The 19,548-nt window shown below is 49.1% G+C and overlaps 1 protein-coding gene across 1 annotated transcript in view; it reads left to right on the plus strand.

Annotated features, from left to right (window-relative positions):
* SEMA5B (semaphorin 5B) overlaps positions 1-19,548 on the plus strand; it is a 180,137-nt gene that overhangs the window by 136,041 nt on the left and 24,548 nt on the right. The window contains exons 3-5 of the mRNA XM_004373623.2: positions 136-340; positions 5,800-5,899; positions 10,220-10,265. Of these exons, the coding sequence (XP_004373680.1) occupies positions 187-340; positions 5,800-5,899; positions 10,220-10,265 (300 nt within the window). The 5' untranslated portion in view covers positions 136-186. The remainder of the gene's footprint in view (positions 1-135; positions 341-5,799; positions 5,900-10,219; positions 10,266-19,548) is intronic.

Raw genomic sequence — 19,548 nt, forward strand, 5'->3', positions numbered from 1 at the left:
ACACAAATAAAATACAAATTTACTTAAAAAGAAAAATGAAAAACCAGTGTGGGGCCACTGGCAACCAGGAGGGAATTGCAAGCAGTGGGCATGGCTGGTGGGAGCACTTGGTGAGACTGAGTGTTTGCATTGCAGGTTGTCTCCTCAGCTTGCATCCAGGAGCTGGGACTAGAGAGGGGCCCCAGCATGGTGGTCCCAGGCCCCCTGGCTGTCACCCTGTTGCTGTCCAGCCTCACACTGCTGGTGTTCCACCTCTCCAGCTCCCAGGACATCTCCAGTGAACCCAGCAGTGAGCAGCAGCTATGCACCCTGAGGGAGCACCCCATCGTGGCCTTTGAAGGTGAGAGCTACCTCCCACTCTGTCCTTTTTTGCATTGACTGTGCCCTGAAGGATTTAGGCCAGGCCTCAGAGGGTCTTTCTGACGGTTGGAAGTCCCTGAGACGTTCATTTCCTGTAGGGTACTGAGACTCTTCCTCCGGGGATAGATGTTTTAAGAAGGATGGGCAGTGATGGGTTGGAGGGGTCTGAATTTAGTCTCCAGGTAATTTAGTCAGATCTTTCATCCGCGTTTACCTGGAGGGAGAGGCAGTCTTTTCTCTGGGACGCCTTTGCTAAAGAATGAAGTTGTGGATGCCCTGGTTGGAGGTGGGCCAAGGGGTTGGTTGTGGTCACAATTCCAGCTTTTCTGGAAGCGTGGGCACCAGTTCTTGGCTTCCCTGAAGGAAGTGCCTGGAGATCTCCAGAAGGCTGCCTTTTGCTCTAAGACAGCTGTAGGAATGCCCTTCTTTGGAGTCCTGGGAGCCCGCAGGGAAAGGGGCCTTGGTGACTAATAACTTTCTTTTCATCAAGGGAGAGTGTTAGTGTGCCCTATTAAAGCGTTTCCCAAGCTGGGATTTGTGGGTTGCTGGGCATAGTCTGAAAGGAACATAAATTCTCTCTAATAATTTCTAAAATTAGTATGTACATTTGATGGTAGTCTAAAACAAAAGAAAACAAAGCACAAGTACAGAGCACCCGGATGGTTCTGCCCATTGCCTGTTAATCGGCTTGCAGGGCCCTGGTTGTGTTACCAGCATGTTAGTAGCATACGCTGGGGCTTGCAATAATAACCCTGGGAGTCAGGCAGGGCAAGGACTGTCACCTCCCTTTACAAATGGGAAGGGTAAGGCACAGAGAGTCAGAGAGACTGGTCAGAGCCAGGCCTCAGCGTTGGTCTCCCGACCCCCGACCCAGTGCTCTTCCCACAGTATCCTCGGCAGAGCGATCAGGTGCTTCTGCTGAGGTCCTCTGCCTGCCCTCAGGTGCCCTAGCTAGGAGATGTGCCACCCCTTCCTGTAGGGTCCCCTCCCTGTGGGAAAGATGGAAACCAGAGCAGAAAAATCAATGAGTCCAAAACTGGCATGGGATTTAGTGGGGGCAGTGGTTATGGATAAGAGTTGGGGGGTGGGATATGGATAAGTCAGGAGGCTGGGGTGTTCTGGAAGTGTGGGGTTCCCAGCTATGGGTTGGCTCCTGTCTTGGGGAGGAAGGTTTCCAGCTGTCTTCCCCGCGCTGTCTTGTTGGAGCTGGGATCCAGGGCTTTGAAGGCTTAAGTGGATTAAAGGAAATTAGCAATGTCCTTAAGCCTGCAAAACGTGCGCACACCCTCAGACTTCTGATGGCTCCCGGCGTGCTGGTGGCTGTCACTGAGAGGAAAGACCGAGTGGGGGTTCTTGGGCTGTCCTCTCATGGTGGGGGCCCCTGAGGCAGCTCCTGATGAAGCATTTCCTCTGAGGGGCTTTTCTGGGGGCACTGTTCCCCTGGCTGACTGTAGGGGCAGAGGAATCCCTGTCCCCCAGCCAGGCTGGTCTGTATTGGGTAAAGTGGGCATGGGTGAGGGGTGGGGGACAGGAGATGCTGCTTAGGTACCTGGGTTCCTTGGGGCCCATTTTTTTTTTTTTTTTAATTTTTGCCAACTCAACGATTTTTACGTGTGCGGTTCAGTGACATTGATTACGTTCACCATGTTGTGCAACCATCACCACAACCTCCTTAAGGCCATTTTTCATCTTCAGATGTGAATTCCTTGAATAACACTGATTCCCCTACCACCGTCCTTCAGCATGAAGGACGGAGGCTCAGATTTACAAAGGTGATCGATGTTGAGGGACCAATTTTTCCTATTTTGCTTGGATCATCTCTGTGTTTCTTCCCCAGCCCTGCACTCCTGGCCTCCCCGCACCTCACCCCTGTCTCCTTTCTGACAGCTTGGGGTTTTCCTATCCGTTCGCCAAATTTTTATTGGGCTCTGCGTGGCACTAGGCACAGAATGGGGCACTGTGGGGCCTCAGAGGTCAACAAGAGCTACCTCCGAGCACTCAGTTATCTCCTGTTGATCATTAAAACGTTCCTGTGATTTCCCTTGGTCCCCAGCACGCTTGGTCCTGGACCAGGACCTGGTCTCTTGTCTCCCACATCCTTTAGCACTGCTGAGCACACAGTAGGGATTCTGTCCACACTGGGTGATTGACTATGCTCTGGGTAGTGGCTGTTCCAGACAAGCTGCCATAAATCCAGGACAGTACCAACCCCCCAGCTCCCAAGATCCCATCAGATGGTACACTTATTTTCAGCTGTTTGTAGGCTTCGAACCACGTAGCTGTAAGTTTCTGTCTCCCCTGACCCCTGACTGATCTGTGAATAACTCCTAAATACCCTCCAGGAGCTGCCAGTTGTGGAATCTGACAGACGTTTTTCTGTTTGGTCAGGTTAAATTTCCTGCTATGGGTGTCTTTTCAGGGGGGCCCACGTGTGTTTCTCTTTGGCCTACGGATGATTCCATTTGCCGCGGAGTCACCGTTCTAGGTGGCAGGGAGAAGCCAGTCCAGAGTTAAACACTGGCAGTGGTTAATCCACAAAGTGGGTAATTGAATTGACTATAATTAAAATCACAGGCGCGTCATGGAGAATGTCATTTTTCTTTTAAAGTCGCCGTCCAAAGCCTCCGCTGCACACGGAGCTCACAACGTGCTTGGTGTTTTAAAGACAGCCTTCCCTCTGGTCCCCTTTGCCTGTTTAATAAAAGGAGGCTGGCTTCTTTCCCAAGACAGTCCCCCAGGCTCACGGCGCTGCTCCTGACCGCCTCTCTCCCCCCTCACCCATGTCCACCCCTTCAGAGCTGGGGGGGCAGAAACTGCAGGGGCTACCACCCTCCACTCTCCTCACCCCCCCCCCACCCCATCATCATCCCAGCTCCAGCCCTATATCCTCTTCCCCTCAAGAAGTGCCCTGAATGAAGACTGAGCTGAGAGGCCCCCAGATGGGGTTTCTCCGGGAATTTGCCGAAGACCGGGCACACCACCTCTTCCCTCCTTCAGCTGCCCACGTCCCAGATGCCTGTGTTGGAAGAGGAGGAGGGAATTAAAATGTGACCTAGTTGTTACTGCTGGGGAACAGTCTGATGGGGGCAAGCACGCCCCTCACCACCACCACCCCACCACACACACAGAAAATAGACTTGAATACATTCAGAGTAACAATAACACACCATGTAAATGGAACAGAAAGGGGAGAGAGAATGTGGGCAAAACAAGGATCAGGGTGGAGAGGTTAGAATCAAGGGAGGCTTCCTGGAGAAGGAGGTCCCTTGGCTTAGTCTCTGAGGTGCCGGGATTTCCGAGAGTGGCCCCAAGGTCAGACAAAAACCAGCCTACCACTGACTCCAGATCCATTCTTTACACCTGCTATTGCCCAGAAGCCATCGAGGCTATGTGACAATTCTTGCCAACCTCTAGTCACCTGCTGGAGGCAGAGGCAAGCCCCGGGGGTTGCTTCATTTTGCTGCAGAATTTATTTCTTCCTCCTTTTTTTTTTTTTGAAATCATGCATATCACAGTTTTCTGAAAAACATCCAGCTCGCAAAGCCTCCAGTTACCCAGGGAGCGACAGTGTTTGCCTGTCGTGCAGAAATGAAGGGCTGCTTTTACTCTGTAGTGGAGGGATAATGAACAATGATTTATTTCCCTTTGCTATCACACACACATACACACGCGTGCACACACGCACACACCCACACATCCCTCTTTCTCTGACATACACACACACACCTCTGGGCCTTCTGTGACCGGTCGCGAATGCACCACAGGGAGAAAGCAACTGTGCCTCATCGGTCTGAAAGTTCCTCTGCCCTGTGGCTGTCTCGTTACTGATGCCAGTCCCCGCCCATCCATGAGTCAGGGGCTGAGGGAGAGCTATTAAGGGGTTCTAGACCAAGATGAGAGCCCTGGTAGTATAGTGGTTAAAGTGCTGGGCTACTAACCAAAAGGTCAGCAGTTCGAATCCAACAGCAGCTCTGCAGGAGAAAGATGTGGCAGTCTGCTTCTGTAAAGATTTACAGCTTTGGAAACCCTGTGGGGCAGTCCTACTCTGTCCTATAGGGTCACTATGAGTTGGAATCAACTTGACGGCAGTGGATTTGGTTTGGTTCAGACCAAGACGGGAGAAGTGGGTCTCCAGCTGGAGTGAGCGGGGGAAATCAGCTGGGTGTGTTCTCTGGGGGTGCCCTCGCTAGACCCCTCTCCCCACCCATCCAGAGGGCTGTGAGGTCTCCTGTCTGTCCCACCCCATCCCCGTGAAAGGCTTCGGCCTTGGCTCGGAAGAGCCTTCCTTGGAGACAGAGGCTAGGCCCAACCACCCACCTCCCTGCCTCCCACCTCTGTGGAGGGCTTACATGAGCTGCTTCTCCTCATACAGAAGGGAGCTGAGAGTTATTGACATATTTGCTGGACTGGGCTGGGGATCCAAGGAGCAAGATCTTTCCTGTCCCTGAGGGCAAAGCACTGGTCTGTATGCAGAAGGTGGGGGCTACAATAGTAAAGTGTAGGACTATGGGAGCAGTTACCCCTGGCCTGGGGAAATCAGGGAAGGCTTCTTGGAGGAGGCAGGGTGAGGATGGGGTTAACAGAAACTTCCTTCGAGGGAGAACAGAGGCGCAAAGGTTTACAGGCTTTTGTGGGATGGACTTGGGGAAGTGCACAGCGTTCTGGTTTAGTGTGGCTGGGGTGGACAGTTTCAGGGGGAATGTAAAAGACGAAGCATCATTTTTCCCAGTCAATCACTAAATAATTAAGCGAGCATCTTACATGTGCCAGGCATTTGACTTGGGAGGGAAGTGGAGCCAAAACCCAAAGGCCTTAGAAACCACAAGAAGTTAGGGCTTTTCCTGGGAGCAACTGGGAGCAATTGGAGGGTTCTAAGGAGGAGAGTGACAGAACCAGATTTGCATTTTAGAAAGGCGAGTTCTAAGGAGAGTGACATTTAGAGAGGCATTTTAGAAAGGCGTCTCTGGTTGCTATGTGGGGAATGGGTGGAGGGGGCAGGAGGGGAAGCCAGGGGACCAGTTAGGAGGCCGTCAGCACCAGTCCAGGCAGGAGATGATGGTGATATAGATGGGGTATGGAGAGGGAAAGAAGTGGGTGGATTTCAGAGACAGTTTGGAGGTGGGACAGACAAGATTTGCTGGTGTGTTCTATGTGGTTGGTGAAGGCCTGGGAGGAGTCAAGGACAATTCAAGTTTCCCTTTGGGCAGCTGAGGAAGAGTGGAGCCCTTTTCTGAACTGGGGGACATGGCAGGAACTGTGATGTCCCCACCTCCCATCCCACCTGGGTCACATAACTGGCTACAGACAGAGAAGGTCCAGAACCCTGGGAGCCTCCTGCCCCACTTCACCTTGATTTCACCCCATCACCTGGTGTGACGCTGGTGCAGCTGGGAGCCTCTGGCCAGACAGTAACGGAATGGTTGCCTCTCGCTCCTCCAGATCTGAAGCCATGGGTCTCTAACTTCACCTACCCTGGAGCCCGAGATTTCTCCCAGCTCGCCCTGGATCCCTCCAGGAACCAGCTCATCGTGGGAGCCAGGTAATGAGGTTGCAGGAGGGTCGGGGCAAGAACAGTGAGTGTTTTAGAATCGGGTGGCGGGGGTATTACTTGGGGTCTGCTCACTGGTGGGCACACCCGCATCCTGGACCTGTTTACCTCTGCCAGGCCCTGTCTGTGTCTGAGTGCGTGTCCCCCACAGAAGAAGGAGTGTGGTGGCTGGGGGCGGGAGTAGGGGTGTGACCCCTAGACTTCTGGATGTCAACAAGCCACACACCTCAGTGGCTGGCAGTTACTGAGAGCAGAGCACCTGCTGGCCACCTCCCGCCACCACCCCTGCCAGGCTACCACGACCTGCCGGATGGGAGCCCTCTCTGGGAGCTCCCCAAAGAGAAGGTGCGCAGGAGCCCCCTGCTGGCCGGCTGGTCACCTGGACCTGGGGACAGCCTGCACAGACAACGTGCTCGTTTTATAAAGGACCTCGCTTCCCGGTTGCCTGATCACCTTTAGACCCATTGTCCAGATCCTGAAGGAGCCCGGGTGGCACAGTGGTTAAACTCTGGGCCACTAGCAGAAAGAAGGGTTGGCAGTTGAAACCCACCAGCATCTCTGTGGGAGAAAGATGTGGCAATCTGCTTCCATAAAGTTTACAGCCTTGGAAACCCTATGGGGCAGTTCTACTCTGTCCTATAGACTCGCTATGAGTTGGAATCGACTTGACAGCGATGGGTACGGGTCCAGATCCTGTATGCAATAGATAATTCTCTCTAGGGAGCTCTTATGGAGACTTTATGGAGTGGGGTAGAAGGAGGTAATTCCTTACAAAATCATAGAGCGGCAGATCTGGTAGGAAGGGAGCTTAGAGATGGTCTGCTCCAGGGGGTCTCACAGTATGGTCCTGGACCAACAGTACTAGCAAGACCAGCATCACCTGGGAACTTGTTAGAAACGCAGGTTCTCAGGCTCTACCCCAGACCAACTGGATTAGAAGCTCTGGGAGTGGAGCCCAGCAATCTGTGTTGTAACCAGCTCTCCAAGCGATTCTGATGACGCTGAAGTTTGAGACTCACTGTTCTAATCCAGCTGCCCTAATTTTAAACATAAAGAAGCAGAGGCCCTGAGAGGGGAAGGTGACCTTCCCAAGATCACATAGCAAGATGACAAAAGATTATGGGGACTAGAACCCAGGTGTCTTAGTCATCTAGTGCTGCTATAACAGAAATACCATAAGTTGATGGCTTTAACAAAGAGAAATTCATTCTCTCACAGTCTAGGAGGCTAGGAATCCGAATTCAGGGCGCTAGCTCCAGGGTAAGGCTTTCTCTCTCTGTCGGTTGTGGGGGAAGGTCCTTGTCATCAACCTTCCCCTGGTCTAGGAGCTTCTCTGTGCAGGAACCCTGGGTGGAAAGGACCCGCTCTGCTCCCAGAGCTGCTTTCTGGTGGTATGAGGTCCTCCTGTCTCTCTGCTGGTTTCTCTTTTTTATATCTCAAAAGAGATTGGCTTACAACACAATCTAATCTTGTAGATTGAGTCCTGACTCATTAACATGACTGCCTCTAATCCTTTCTCATTAACATCATAGAGGTAGGGTTTACAACACATAGGAAAATCATATCAGATGACAAAATGGTGGACAGTCACACAATACTGGGAATCATGGCCTAGCCAGGTTGACACACATTTTTGGGGAACAAAATTCAATCCATGACAGCAGGTCTCCTAACCTTGGGGCTAAAATTCTTTCTGTTGCATCATTGTTACCAACTTGAACTGTACGGGTCTTTTTTAGAAGCTCCCCAGTCCAGAGGTTCTGATTCAGCTGATCTGGGCTTGGGGAGAGGGTGGCCATGGGTTGTCACTTCCGAGGTGCACCATGTAGCTGACCACCCTCAACCTCTGGGCTTTCCTTAGTGCCTTCGTGCCCTCATTTACTGTGTGAGAAGGAGACAAGTCAATGACAGAGCACCAGACTAGGATTAGATGGGCTGGGTTGATCTTGACCTTTGAGCCTCAGTTTTCCCATCTGTAAAATCTAGGGTGTAGTCCCTGTCGTATCAACCTCACCGGGCTGTTGTGGAGTTAGGGCTGTAAACATTTTGAAATCTGTGAAAGGGAATTGTCCTGCACCTGCCATGTGCCAGGAACAGTTTTATGCACCATACATGTAGTAAATCATCCATAGGAAGTGGATTCTGTGACTATCCCCATTTTATGGATGTGGAAACTGAGGCTCTGAAAGGTTAAGTCACTTGCTTGTGGTCACACGCCTCTTCCTGATCCACCCCGGGCTTTCCTTCACAGTTCCGACGTAAACGGTGGTTATTGTTTCCTGTGTCTGAAGGGTTCCCCCAAACAGGGGTGGGCACACCTTTCCCTGGGACCTTGAGCCTGGCTGAGCCTCAGATAATTGACGGAGGAAATTCATCCTGGACTGGCCGTTCACGCTCCTTGGAACGAACACTGTCTGTGCTCAGCTTCTTTCTTCTCCTTTCTCTGGGTCGTTTTCCTTTCTCCTCTTCTGTGGGAACATTTTTTCCCCTTCTTCCTGACCCCCTTGGGCCTCTGGAATTCAGGCTGGGGAAATTTTGTATTCATTCGTACCCCGCCTTGCTCCATAAGGGATTTAGGGCGGGTCAGGCTAAAGATATTTCTCTCTGTTCGCATCTCCCAAAAGAGCAGATTGTGATGTCGTTATGAATGATTTTTGATGGGATAAAAATGAATTCACTGTTACAGCGTTTCCCCTAATTTTTTAAAGCTGTGAGCAGATGCCTGTGTTACCTGAGCGGACAGCTGGGACAGAGCCATAAGCCTGAGTCTGTCTGTCCCCAGGCCAGAGGGATGAGGCAGAGAAGCTCTCCCAGGGTCTGGGGAAGGGGGAGAGCCTGGGGAGGGGCAGCAGAGGCCTGGAGCCAAGGTGACCAGTGAGGCCCGCCCCGCCACAGGACAGCGGAGAAGCTGAGTGGGGCTGGCCTGGAGCCAGAGCTGGGGAAGAGAAGTTCCTGGCCTGAGGTATCCCTGTCAGGCTCCTGGATCCATTCAGCAGGGCCCCTCCTTTTCTTTCTGGCCCACTCCATGACCTTTCCCCTCATTTCTTTTCTCAGCAAGCACAGCTGAGGCTGGCCAGAACTTTCTAGAGTAATTGTGCCTAAAATTTCAGAAACCAAAAGAGGAATAGCCAAAGAAGATATAAGAAAGAAAGACATTCTCAGGGGGAACCGAGACTTTATATCTGCTTGATAAAGCCTTGTGATATGCCATTTTTCCTTCTCCAAGCTCCTGAGAAGTAAGACAGACAGGCATTAGTTTCTCCATTTTACAGATGCAAAAATTAAGGCTCTCAGAAGGCCTCCCCAGCAAGTGGCTGAGCTGAAATTTCCACTGTCTCTGCTGCAGAGTCTACATGGTGAACCCGAAATCATTTTCCTGTGTTCCTGCTGGGTGGCTCTGCCACCCTCACGACTCCTGGGTCATGTACAGTGGCCTTCTGGCTCCAGGGTCCGTACACAGCCATTTCAGCAGTGCCTGAGACCTTCCTGTTCAATAAGTGTCTGCTATTTTTATTACTATTATCATCATTATTATTATTTAAGCCTTCTGAGCAACAGGCCGATATGAGGAAAACTGTGTTTGGGGAAGATACGTCTGGCAGCCTGCTACAGGTTGAACTGTGAGGGAGAGCCCAGGAGGTGATGGATGGGGTAACCTGAGCAAGAGGAGACAAGTTGGAGCGGGGAAGTGGCCATGGGAAGGTCTGATCCAGAAGAGAAGGCTGGTCCAGAGTCTCTGGCTGTAGCACGAGTGTACGAGATGAAGAGGCAGACAGGACTCTCGGGGCCCAAGGCTGGAGCCAAGAGAGATGTCCCGTCTGTGTGATGAGGGGAGGTGGGCCAGGGCGGTAGGCAGGCCAAGGAGGAGGGTGGCCTGACTGGGCCCCTGCGGGAGCTTGGTGAGGCTTTCAGCTAAACAGAAACAGGCTCCATGGTTGTGGTGGTGGGGTTGGGGTCCTCCCTGGGCCTGCTGGAATGGCCAGGAGTAGAGACAGCAGTGGCTTTAGGGTTGGACAAGTCTGGGCTCTAACGCCCTGTCTTTCACTGACTATCTCTGTGACTTGGACCAGTTACCCAGCCTCTTGGTGCCTGTTTCATCTATAAAAGGGCGTTTTCTACATCACTCCCAGGGTTGCCATGAAGATTAAATGAGCCAGTGGAGGTGGAGCTCCTCCTCCCCAGGATTCAGCGCACCATAGGCTTCCGTGAGACTCAATACCCAGGCCTTGTACCCCACGAGCCAGGAGGCTGTTTCCTGGGGTCCGGCCTGCAGAACCAGCTTGACTTCTGTTTTCGCTTCTTTTTTCACAGGAACTACCTCTTCAGACTCAGCCTCGCCAATGCCTCCCTCCTTCAGGTACGTTTGCTTTTCTCCCCCTCTTCCTTCGCTGGAATTTCCCAGGTCTTTGGGGCAACGCGAGGTGCGAGATTCAGGATTCAGCCCCTCGGGCTGGAAGTGGAAGCCACTTCCTCTTTTCACTGACCCCTGACTTAGACACTGGCTGGCAGGGTAACTGTAGGGAGACATTTGGAAAGTGGGGGCAGCACCCCACATGCACATGTAGGAGACCACGGAGCTGGTCATGAGGAAGGACACTGGGGAAGCTGGTGAGGAGCTAGGGTGACCGATGGTCTTCACTTGCCTGGGACTGAGGGTTTCTCAGGATGCGTGTGGGCCTTTCAGTTCTAAAACCAGGACAGTACTGGGCAAACTAGGAGGGTTGGTCCTTCTAAGTCCAGAGCCTAAATCCACAGGAGGGTGTCTGAGGTTGGTCCTCAAGGAGAAAGGTGTCCCTGGCTTCCTTTCTCAGCCTGCCCTGAGTGATCCCATTCCAACTCAGCATTTTCATTGAGCTGTGATTGATTTATCATCTGCTGCCAAGAAGGACTTCCCTCGCCTAATTCCCTAAGTGCTCTGGAAGGCGTTTTAATGGGACTTCTTGATCCATAACATTTATCCCAGATTGAAAAACAGACGCCAAACCACCTCTGCAGAGGCTAAACATTCTGGAGAAAGAAAGGGCATCTCTTCTTCGTCCTCCTTTTTCAAATGAGCGTCAGTTCTCATTTCTGGAGGGGGTGGGCATATTGGTCTCGCAGTGATCAAGCGTTCATTGAGCATTTACTGTGTACCAAGACTGAGTTCGGGGCTGAGGGGACCTAAGAAAAGCAGAGCCGCTGCTCTGCAGGCCTCACAATACAGCAGGAAAAGAGGGTGAGTGGTGCATACACCTCATCAGAGAAAGGTACAAGGAGATAATCAAGTACTGGGCTGTTTGGTATACAGTTTAACTGCAGTGGGCAGTCAGGGAATGGAAGATCTCCCTGGTGAGTTGATGTGACATTCTGGTCTCCTTTCTTCCAGCTGCACCTGGTCTTACCCCCAGGGGCCGTTGGAGCTCTGGGCTAGTGGCCCGAGGTGAGGTATAAGGGACAGAAAAAGTGTGCCCATCAGAAGGGAGGGGCCAGGAGGAACCAGGGCAAGTCGAAAGGAAACACCATTCATCTATCCATCTATCCTTCTATCCATATCCTTATCAGCAAATCCACCTGTCCACCCATCCACCTACCCAATAAACATTCATTGAATATCTGCTAAAGGCCAGGCCCAGTCCTAGACATGGCATTAGACATTTGAGATCCAAAGAAGAATCAAACCTAGGCCCTTGCCTCAAAGAGCATGCATATGAGAGATCACATTTGAATCCCTTTTCTGGTTGGGGACCATGTGGCATGTCCTGGGGCCTGAGCTCGAACAAACCAGGGGAAGTTCACAGAGGCAGCATCCTGTGGCCCGCCAGCTCAGAGCCTAGTTTCCAGTTGGCAGCCACAGAAAATGAAGCCAAGATGCCAAGCCCAGCAGGTCAGGGCCTGGGGGAGTCAATGCAGAGGAGGTTCAAAGTGGTGGGAGGAAGTGGGTCCGGGTCGTTCCCTGACATCCAGCCAGTTGGCTTTTTCTTTGGTTCCCATGGTCTGTAAAGATGGTCTTTGGTTCCCGTGGTCTCCAAAGATGGACTTTGGTTCCCAGGGTCTGTAAAGATGGTCTTTGGTTCCCAGGCTCTGCAAAGATGGTCTTTGGTTCCCGTGGTCTGTAAAGATGGTCTTTGGTTCCCATGGTCTGTAAAGATGGTCTTTGGTTCCCGTGGTCTCCAAAGATGGACTTTGGTTCCCAGGGTCTGCAAAGATGGACTTTGGTTCCCAGGCTCTGCAAAGATGGTCTTTGGTTCCCGGGGTCTGCAAAGATGGTCTTTGGTTCCCGGGGTCTGCAAAGATGGACTTTGGTTCCCGGGCTCTGCAAAGATGGACTTTGGTTCCCAGGGTCTGCAAAGATGGACTTTGGTTCCCAGGCTCTGCAAAGATGGTCTTTGGTTCCCAGGGTCTGCAAAGATGGTCTTTGGTTCCCAGTCTCTGCAAAGATGGTCTTTGGTTCCCAGGCTCTGCAAGGATGGTCTTTGGTTCCCAGGGCCTGCAAAGATGGTCTTTGGTTCCCGTGGTCTCCAGAGATGGACTTTGGTTCCCAGGGTCTGCAAAGATGGTCTTTGGTTCCCGTGGTCTCCAAAGATGGTCTTTGGTTCCCATGGTCTCCAAAGATGGACTTTGGTTCCCAGGGTCTGTAAAGATGGTCTTTGGTTCCTGTGGTCTCCAAAGATGGTCTTTGGTTCCCAGGCTCCGCAAAGATGGTCTTTGGTTCCCAGGGTCTGCAAAGATGGTCTTTGGTTCCCAGGGTCTGCAAAGATGGTCTTTGGTTCCCAGGGCCTGCAAAGATGGACCAGTAAAGTGACCAAAGGGATGCAGAGAGATAGATGCACCCAGAAATAATGGCAGTGCCTTGGGAAGCATGCAGGGAGGGGTGTGTGCTGGGGGTCACAGTGGCCCAGAAACAAGAGGAACCCACTGGGCTCAGCAGGGTCTACAAAGACTTCCCAGAGGAGCTGCCATTGAGCTGGAGCTTGAAGGTTGGGTTTTCAGACAGGTGTGAAATAGTGTGGCGTACTGAGGGGCTCAATGTGGCTGGCTCAGAGGGTGTGAGTGGGGTGAGGGGGAGATGAGGCCCTAGCAGAGAGAGAGGCCACGTGGCAGAGGATCATGATTGCTGAGCAGAGAATTCCGTATGTTATTTTTAAGACAATGGACACCCACTAAAGGGTTCTGAGCAGAGAAGTGGAATGAACAGATGCTGTGTTTAGATCATCTGGCACAGTGTAGAGAATGGATAAGCGGAGGAGCCAGTTAAGGGACAATTGCAATAGGCCAGGTGAATGATGGGGACAATTGAGCTAAGGCAGCAAGCAGCTATGGGAATGGAGAGGAGAAGACAGGGGAAGGGATCTTAGAATTTATTTCATTTTTTAGTATTGCTGTTGAGAATATACACAGCAGAACATATGCCAATTCACCAATTTCTACATGTATGCTGATTATGTTTTCCTAGTTGTGCAACCATTCGCACCCTCCTTTTTTGAATTGTTCCTCTCCTGTTAGCATAAACTCACTTTTCCCTGAGGTTCCTATCTAAGAGGAAGGGATCTTAAGGTGACAGAATCACACAGAGCCACCATGATGCACAACTCCAGGGACACCAGGCACATCGTCTTCCATCTGGAGGTGACCCCTGGAGTTGGGGAGGTCGGCAGCCCTGGAGGATTTCGCGAATGCTTGGACCACTGTTTTGATGGCTAGGTTTCTGGCTTGCACAGCTGGGTATTATAAACTAGGATGGGAACGAGGCCCCTGGCTCTCTGTTGGATGCCCTCTAGAGTTACCAGGTGAGTTTCTAAAAAACACTGGTGCCTGAGTCCCACCTTCAGAGATTCTGATTGGATTGTCAGGGGTACAGCCTGGCACTGGGGTTTTGAAAAGCTCCCAGGGGATTTCAATGAGCAGCCAGCTCTAAGAACCACTGCTCGAGGATGTCAAGAAAGCCTTGTCTGTAGGGGCCTGAGGTCTGATGGTGCCCAACAGGCATGGCCTCCCCAGCTCTCCTTGGCAGCTGGTCAGATGTTAGCACTGTCTGACTTGAGGCCTGGGGTCTGGCTCCCCCAGCTCAGTCTCCACCTGGTCTGAGCCTGGTCAGATATCTTTTGCTAACCCTGTATCTCATGTTTGGGGCAGAGGCTGAGCTTCGGGGAGGTCTCTGAAGGACCCTGCCCACCAGCCACAAGAGCACCACGAATTGGTCCCCCTCCCCGCCAGTGTCTCTTAGGGACCTGACCTCAGGAGTTCAGAATGGATCTTCCACCACAGAACTAAGGAGAGGAATACATACTTTCTATGTCCACATTCCCACACTACTGGGTACCATCTGGCCCCAAGGGGAAAGAACAAGAGAGAGAAGATGGGGCAGGCCATCTAGCATCTCTTCACTAGGGCTGGTGGCAGACCTCAGCCTCTGGCCTGGTTGTCTGGCCTGGTGGGAAAGCCCAGTCTTTTCACCGTAATAGCCTGATTTCAGTGAGTGCCCTGCCATCACCCTGTCTCGGCTCCAGGCCCCTGCTCGTAAGTTTGCAGTCCTCAGCATCTGCCATCAAAAATGGTTCAATCAGATATATGAGACCAAATGGGCAGCTCCCATGCAAAAGTAGGATGGGAAGGCAGGAAGGGACAGGAACTAGTCAAATGGACACAGGGAACCCGGGGTGGAAAAGGGGAGTGTGTTGTCACATTGTGGAGATTGCAGCTAATGTCACAAAACAATACGTCTGTAAATTTTTGAATGAGAAATTAACTTGAGCTGTAAACTTTCACCTAAAGCAAAAACAAAAAAAGTGGCTCACCAAGCACTGAGCATGAGCTGCACCACTTTGCCGACAGGGGAGGCAGGGACAAGGCTCCCAGCCAAGCTGGGGATACGCAGGAGTGCTGCGTTACAGAGCCAGTCAATCCTCTTACTTTGCCCTAGGGTGTGATTTAACCAAACTTAAAACTCAATGTTTTATTGATAGTTTAAATAATTAACATTCCTTAAAGAAAATTCTAAATGCAAACAGTTTATGCAAACCAAACCAAATCCATTGCTGTGGAGTCAGTTCGGTCTCACAGAGAACCCAGTGTCCTTTAAAGGGATTCTAAGTACCTAACCCCTATTAAAAATTTTATGTAAACTACTATTCCTTAGAGAAGCCCTAGTGACACAGTTGTTAAAGAGCTTGGCTTCTAACCAAAGGTCAGCAGTTCGAACCCCCTAGCCGCTCCTCGGGAGAAAGATGTAGCAATCTGCTTCTGTAAGGATTTGCAGCGTTGGAAACTCTATGGGGCAATTCTACTCTGTCCTTACAGGGTCACTATGAGTCAGAATTGACTCGATGGCAATGGATTTGGTTTGGTATTGTTCCTTAAGGAAAATCGAAATAGCCTCTTTCCCAATTCTCTAAGCACTGAAGGGCTCTGTGTGTGTGTGTGTGTGTGTGTGTGTGTGTGTGTGTGTGTGTACGGGATAGAGAGGATCAAATCAGGTCACCTGTGATGATTATTCATCAATGTAATTTAATAAAATTGTCTTGGTCAACAATGTCAGGGGTTGCTAAGAGGGCTTACATGACGAGCACCAGAGTGCTAACTTGGATTTGACAATTAGGAGCTCATGAGCGACCTTTGCCGGAGCAGCTCCAGGGGATGACATGGCTGGAGGCCTAATTGCAACAGATTTATGATCTTGGGTTGACAGATGTCCTGCAAGTGCCACAATAGGGACTGTTCTGTACATACATACACACCAGGACACATAATGGGGCTTTGTTTGCGCCTGGGCAGACACTGAGGCTGATTCCTGAGTGTCCCCCAGTTTATCTTCACATCCTCCAAGCTGGAATCTGGCAGCCCTAGGGTCGTTTGAAATTTAAATTCCACCGAGTGATGGACTTAATGCTCAGCAGATGCTTTATGTTTAGCCATCATCTCCGGCTCCCGGGTGTCCAGGGGAGGTAAGGAGTCTGCAAGGAGAGTAGCCAGCCTCTTGGCTGCCTCCCCTGCTCCCTCCTGTAGCATGAACACCGTGCAGTTACTGTGTAACTGGGGATTGGTGCCTTGGAATCTCTGGGAGAGCCCTAGTTTAAAGCATGCTGCTCCGCTCCTTCTCAAGACCCCACCAAAAGGACAGTAAGAAATAAAAAAAGGTAGAGATCCACAATGACATAGAGAATGAAAGACGAGATGTCAGAGGAGAAGAGATTAAATGCATTTTGGAAAGATGGAAAGCGGATGGAGGCATCACAACTGACTTAGAGCAGAAAGTGTCACCACTGACCAGCTCCAAGGGGGGGATATGGCAGAGATGCAAGCTGACTGCCCAGCCAAACCCCAGAAAGGCTCAGAAATTGGGTGTCAGGTATTGTGGAATATGAGGATGATGTACAAGGTTAAAGAGGAGAGATTGGTTGAAATTGTCTAAATTGAGAGGTTGGAACCCAGGTCTCCTGTCCCATACCCACACAGCAATCCCGTTGTCCACCTTAACCCCTCCCCCAACAATGGAGTTTTGTTTTCCAGATGCCCAACTGGAGAGGATCAAGATTTGGGGGCTCCAGGAATGATAAAGGGCACTGATGGGGTGTTGGACTAGAACAATGGGAACAAGTAGAAGTGTACACTCTGGATGCCCCCTGCCCTACTCCCAGGCAGGAGATTGGCGGGGTCCTTGCTGGAGAAACTCAATGGCTCCAGAGACCAGTCTTCTAGAGTATGTGAAAAGGGGTCCCCCATCTTACTCCCATCACCCTAAGATAAGTCCACCAGCTATACAGACCCTACCAATGCAGTTTCCAATCAGCTGTTTAGTACTTTATTCTTAAACAAACAAGCAAACTTTTATCATGTGAAATTTCATACTAAAAAGAGAAGAGTACAATAAACCCAATGTTCTCAACAACAACTTAAAAGCTTAAAAAGTACTCATTCATGGTCAGTCTTGTTTCATCTGTACTCCCCTCTTCCCTGCCCTGAATTATTTTGAAGCAAATCTCAGACATATCACACCATCTATAAATATTTCGGTATGCATTGCTGAAAGATAAGGATTCTTAAAAAAAAAAAAAAAGTATAATTAACATATTTGTGACCATTCCAAAGAAAAGTGATCCAACAGAATGCAGAAATTATCAAACAATATCATTAATATCACACCTAATTAAAATTTTGCTGAAGATCATTCAAAAGCGGCTGCAGCAGTACATCAACAGGGAACTGCCAGAAATTCAAGCTGGATTCGGAAGAGAACTTGTAACCAGGGATATCACTGTTGATGTCAGATGGATCTTGACTGAAAGCAGAGAATACCAGAAAGATGTTTGCCTGTGTTTTATTGACTATGCAAAGGCATTCAACTGTGTGGATCATAACAAATTACGGATAACATTTCAAAGAATGGGAATCCAGAACACTTCACTGTGCTTATGAGGAACCTGTACATAGACCAACAGGCAGTTGTTTGAACAGAACAAGGGGATACCGTGTGGTTTAAAGTCAGGAAAGGTGTGCGTCAGGGTTGTGTCCTTTCACCATACTTATTCAGTCTGTATGCTGAGCAAGTAATCTGAGAAGCTGGACTATATGAAGAAGAACTCCGCATCAGGATTGGAGGAAGACCCATTAACAACCTGTGATATGCAGATGACACAACCTTGCTTGCTGAAATTGAAGAGGACTTAAAACACTTACTGATGAAGATCAAAGACTACAGCCTTCAGCACGGACTACACCTCAACATAAAGAAAACAAAAATCCCTGCAACTGGACCAATAGGCAACATCATGAAAAATGGAGAAAAGATCGAAGTTGTCAAGGATTTCCTTTTACTTGGATCCAAAATCAACACCCATGGAAGCAGCAGTCAGGAAATCAAAAGACACATTGCATTGGGCAAATCTGCTGCAAAAGACCTCTTTAAAGTGTTGAAAAGCAAAGATATCACCTTGAAGACTAAGGTGCGCCTGACCCAAGCCATGGTATTTTCAGTCACCTCATATGCATGTGAAAGTTGGACAATGAATAAGGAAGCCCAAAGGAGAATTGACACCTTTGAATTGTAGTGTTGGCGAAGAATATTGAATATACCATGGACTGCCAAAGAATGAATAAATCTGTCTTGGAAGAAATACAGCCAGAATGCTCTTTAGAAGCGAAGTTGGCAAGACTTCGTCTTACGTACTTTGGATATGTTATCAGGAGGGACCAATCCCTGGAGAAGGACATCATGCTTGGTAAAGTAGAGGGCCAGTGAAAAAGAGGAAGCCCCTTAATGAGAAGGACTGACACAGTGGCTGCAACAGTGGGCTCAAGCATAACAACGATTGTTTCGTTCTGTTGTACATGGGGTCACTGTGAGTCAGAACTGACTCAACGGCACCTAACAACACAACAATATTAATAATGATTTCATAATATCACTGACTATCCAGCCAATGTTTAAATCTCCCCAGATGTCTTATAAATTTAAAAGATAGTTTTGTTTGTTTGAATCAGGATTCGCATAAGGACTACGTGGTGTAATTTGTCGATATGCCTCTTCAAGTCTCTGTTAAATGTTTCCTCTCTCTCTTTTTGCAATTTATTTGTTGAAGAAACTTGGTCATTTGTCCAATGGAATTTTCCATAGCCTGGATTTTACTGATTGCAATCCAAGTGGTATAATTAAACATGTTCCTCTACTCCCCCTGTATTACCTGCAAATCAGTTGTGAGATTTAAAGACTTTTTAAAATTTAGATTCTGGTAAGAATGCTTCATAGGTGATAGTGTGTCCTTCCTTTAGGAAGTACATAGTGTCTGATTTTCTTTCTTTTATTGATGTTAGCAGTCATTGATGATCATTTCCTAAATGCATTAATTCTTTAGGTATTGCAATATGGTGATACTCCAATTCTTATTCCTTCTTCATATATCAGCTGGACTACTTCTACAAAGAGAAACTTCCCTTCATCTACTATTTGGTTACCCTATGATACAGGAAAGGCAAGATAAATGCTTGTTACTTTGTCTCTATTTATCAGCTTTCAAACAGTGAATTGCTTTGGTGGTATCCTTTCATGATGATCAGTTAATTTTATTCTTTTATTATTATTATCATTAAATACTCATAGATCTAAGCATTTTTGATGTGTTTTAATCCATTAGAGTTATTATCTTTCATGACTATTTAATCTTTGGCCAGTGGGGACCTCTTCAGGTTGGCTCCTGGGTCTTCTTGACCAAACCCTAGTAGTCTTCGATAGCTTGCTCTCTGGTGTGATAAGATGTTTCAGGCTCATCTTGTACATTTCCTGCCCAACCTGGAATCAGTTATTTCTCCAAGGAGCCCTGAGTCCTTCTAGTGGGAAATGATTAGTGATTTATTTTTAAAATATAAACAAGTAGCCCGAAATCACCAGACATTTGAGGAAAGCCTCTAAAGAGAAAGACCAAAAAAAAAAAAAAAAAGCAAGCAAACAGAATGAAGAAAGCTATAAGAAACAGAGGCAATGCAAAAAATAGAAGAAAACATTTTTAAAAATTAGAGAAAAAACAAGCTAGTGGATTCATGATATAAATAAAGTTGAAAACACAATTGGGAAATTAAAAAATGGAATTGAGAGATTATGAAGAAAAATCTCCCAGGAATTAGAGCAATAAGAAATAAGAAATGGAAAACAGGAAAGAAAATACCAGAAA

The sequence above is a fragment of the Trichechus manatus genome, unplaced genomic scaffold (assembly GCF_000243295.1).
Source record: "Trichechus manatus latirostris isolate Lorelei unplaced genomic scaffold, TriManLat1.0 scaffold00026, whole genome shotgun sequence".
NCBI classification, from domain to species: Eukaryota; Metazoa; Chordata; class Mammalia; order Sirenia; family Trichechidae; genus Trichechus; species Trichechus manatus.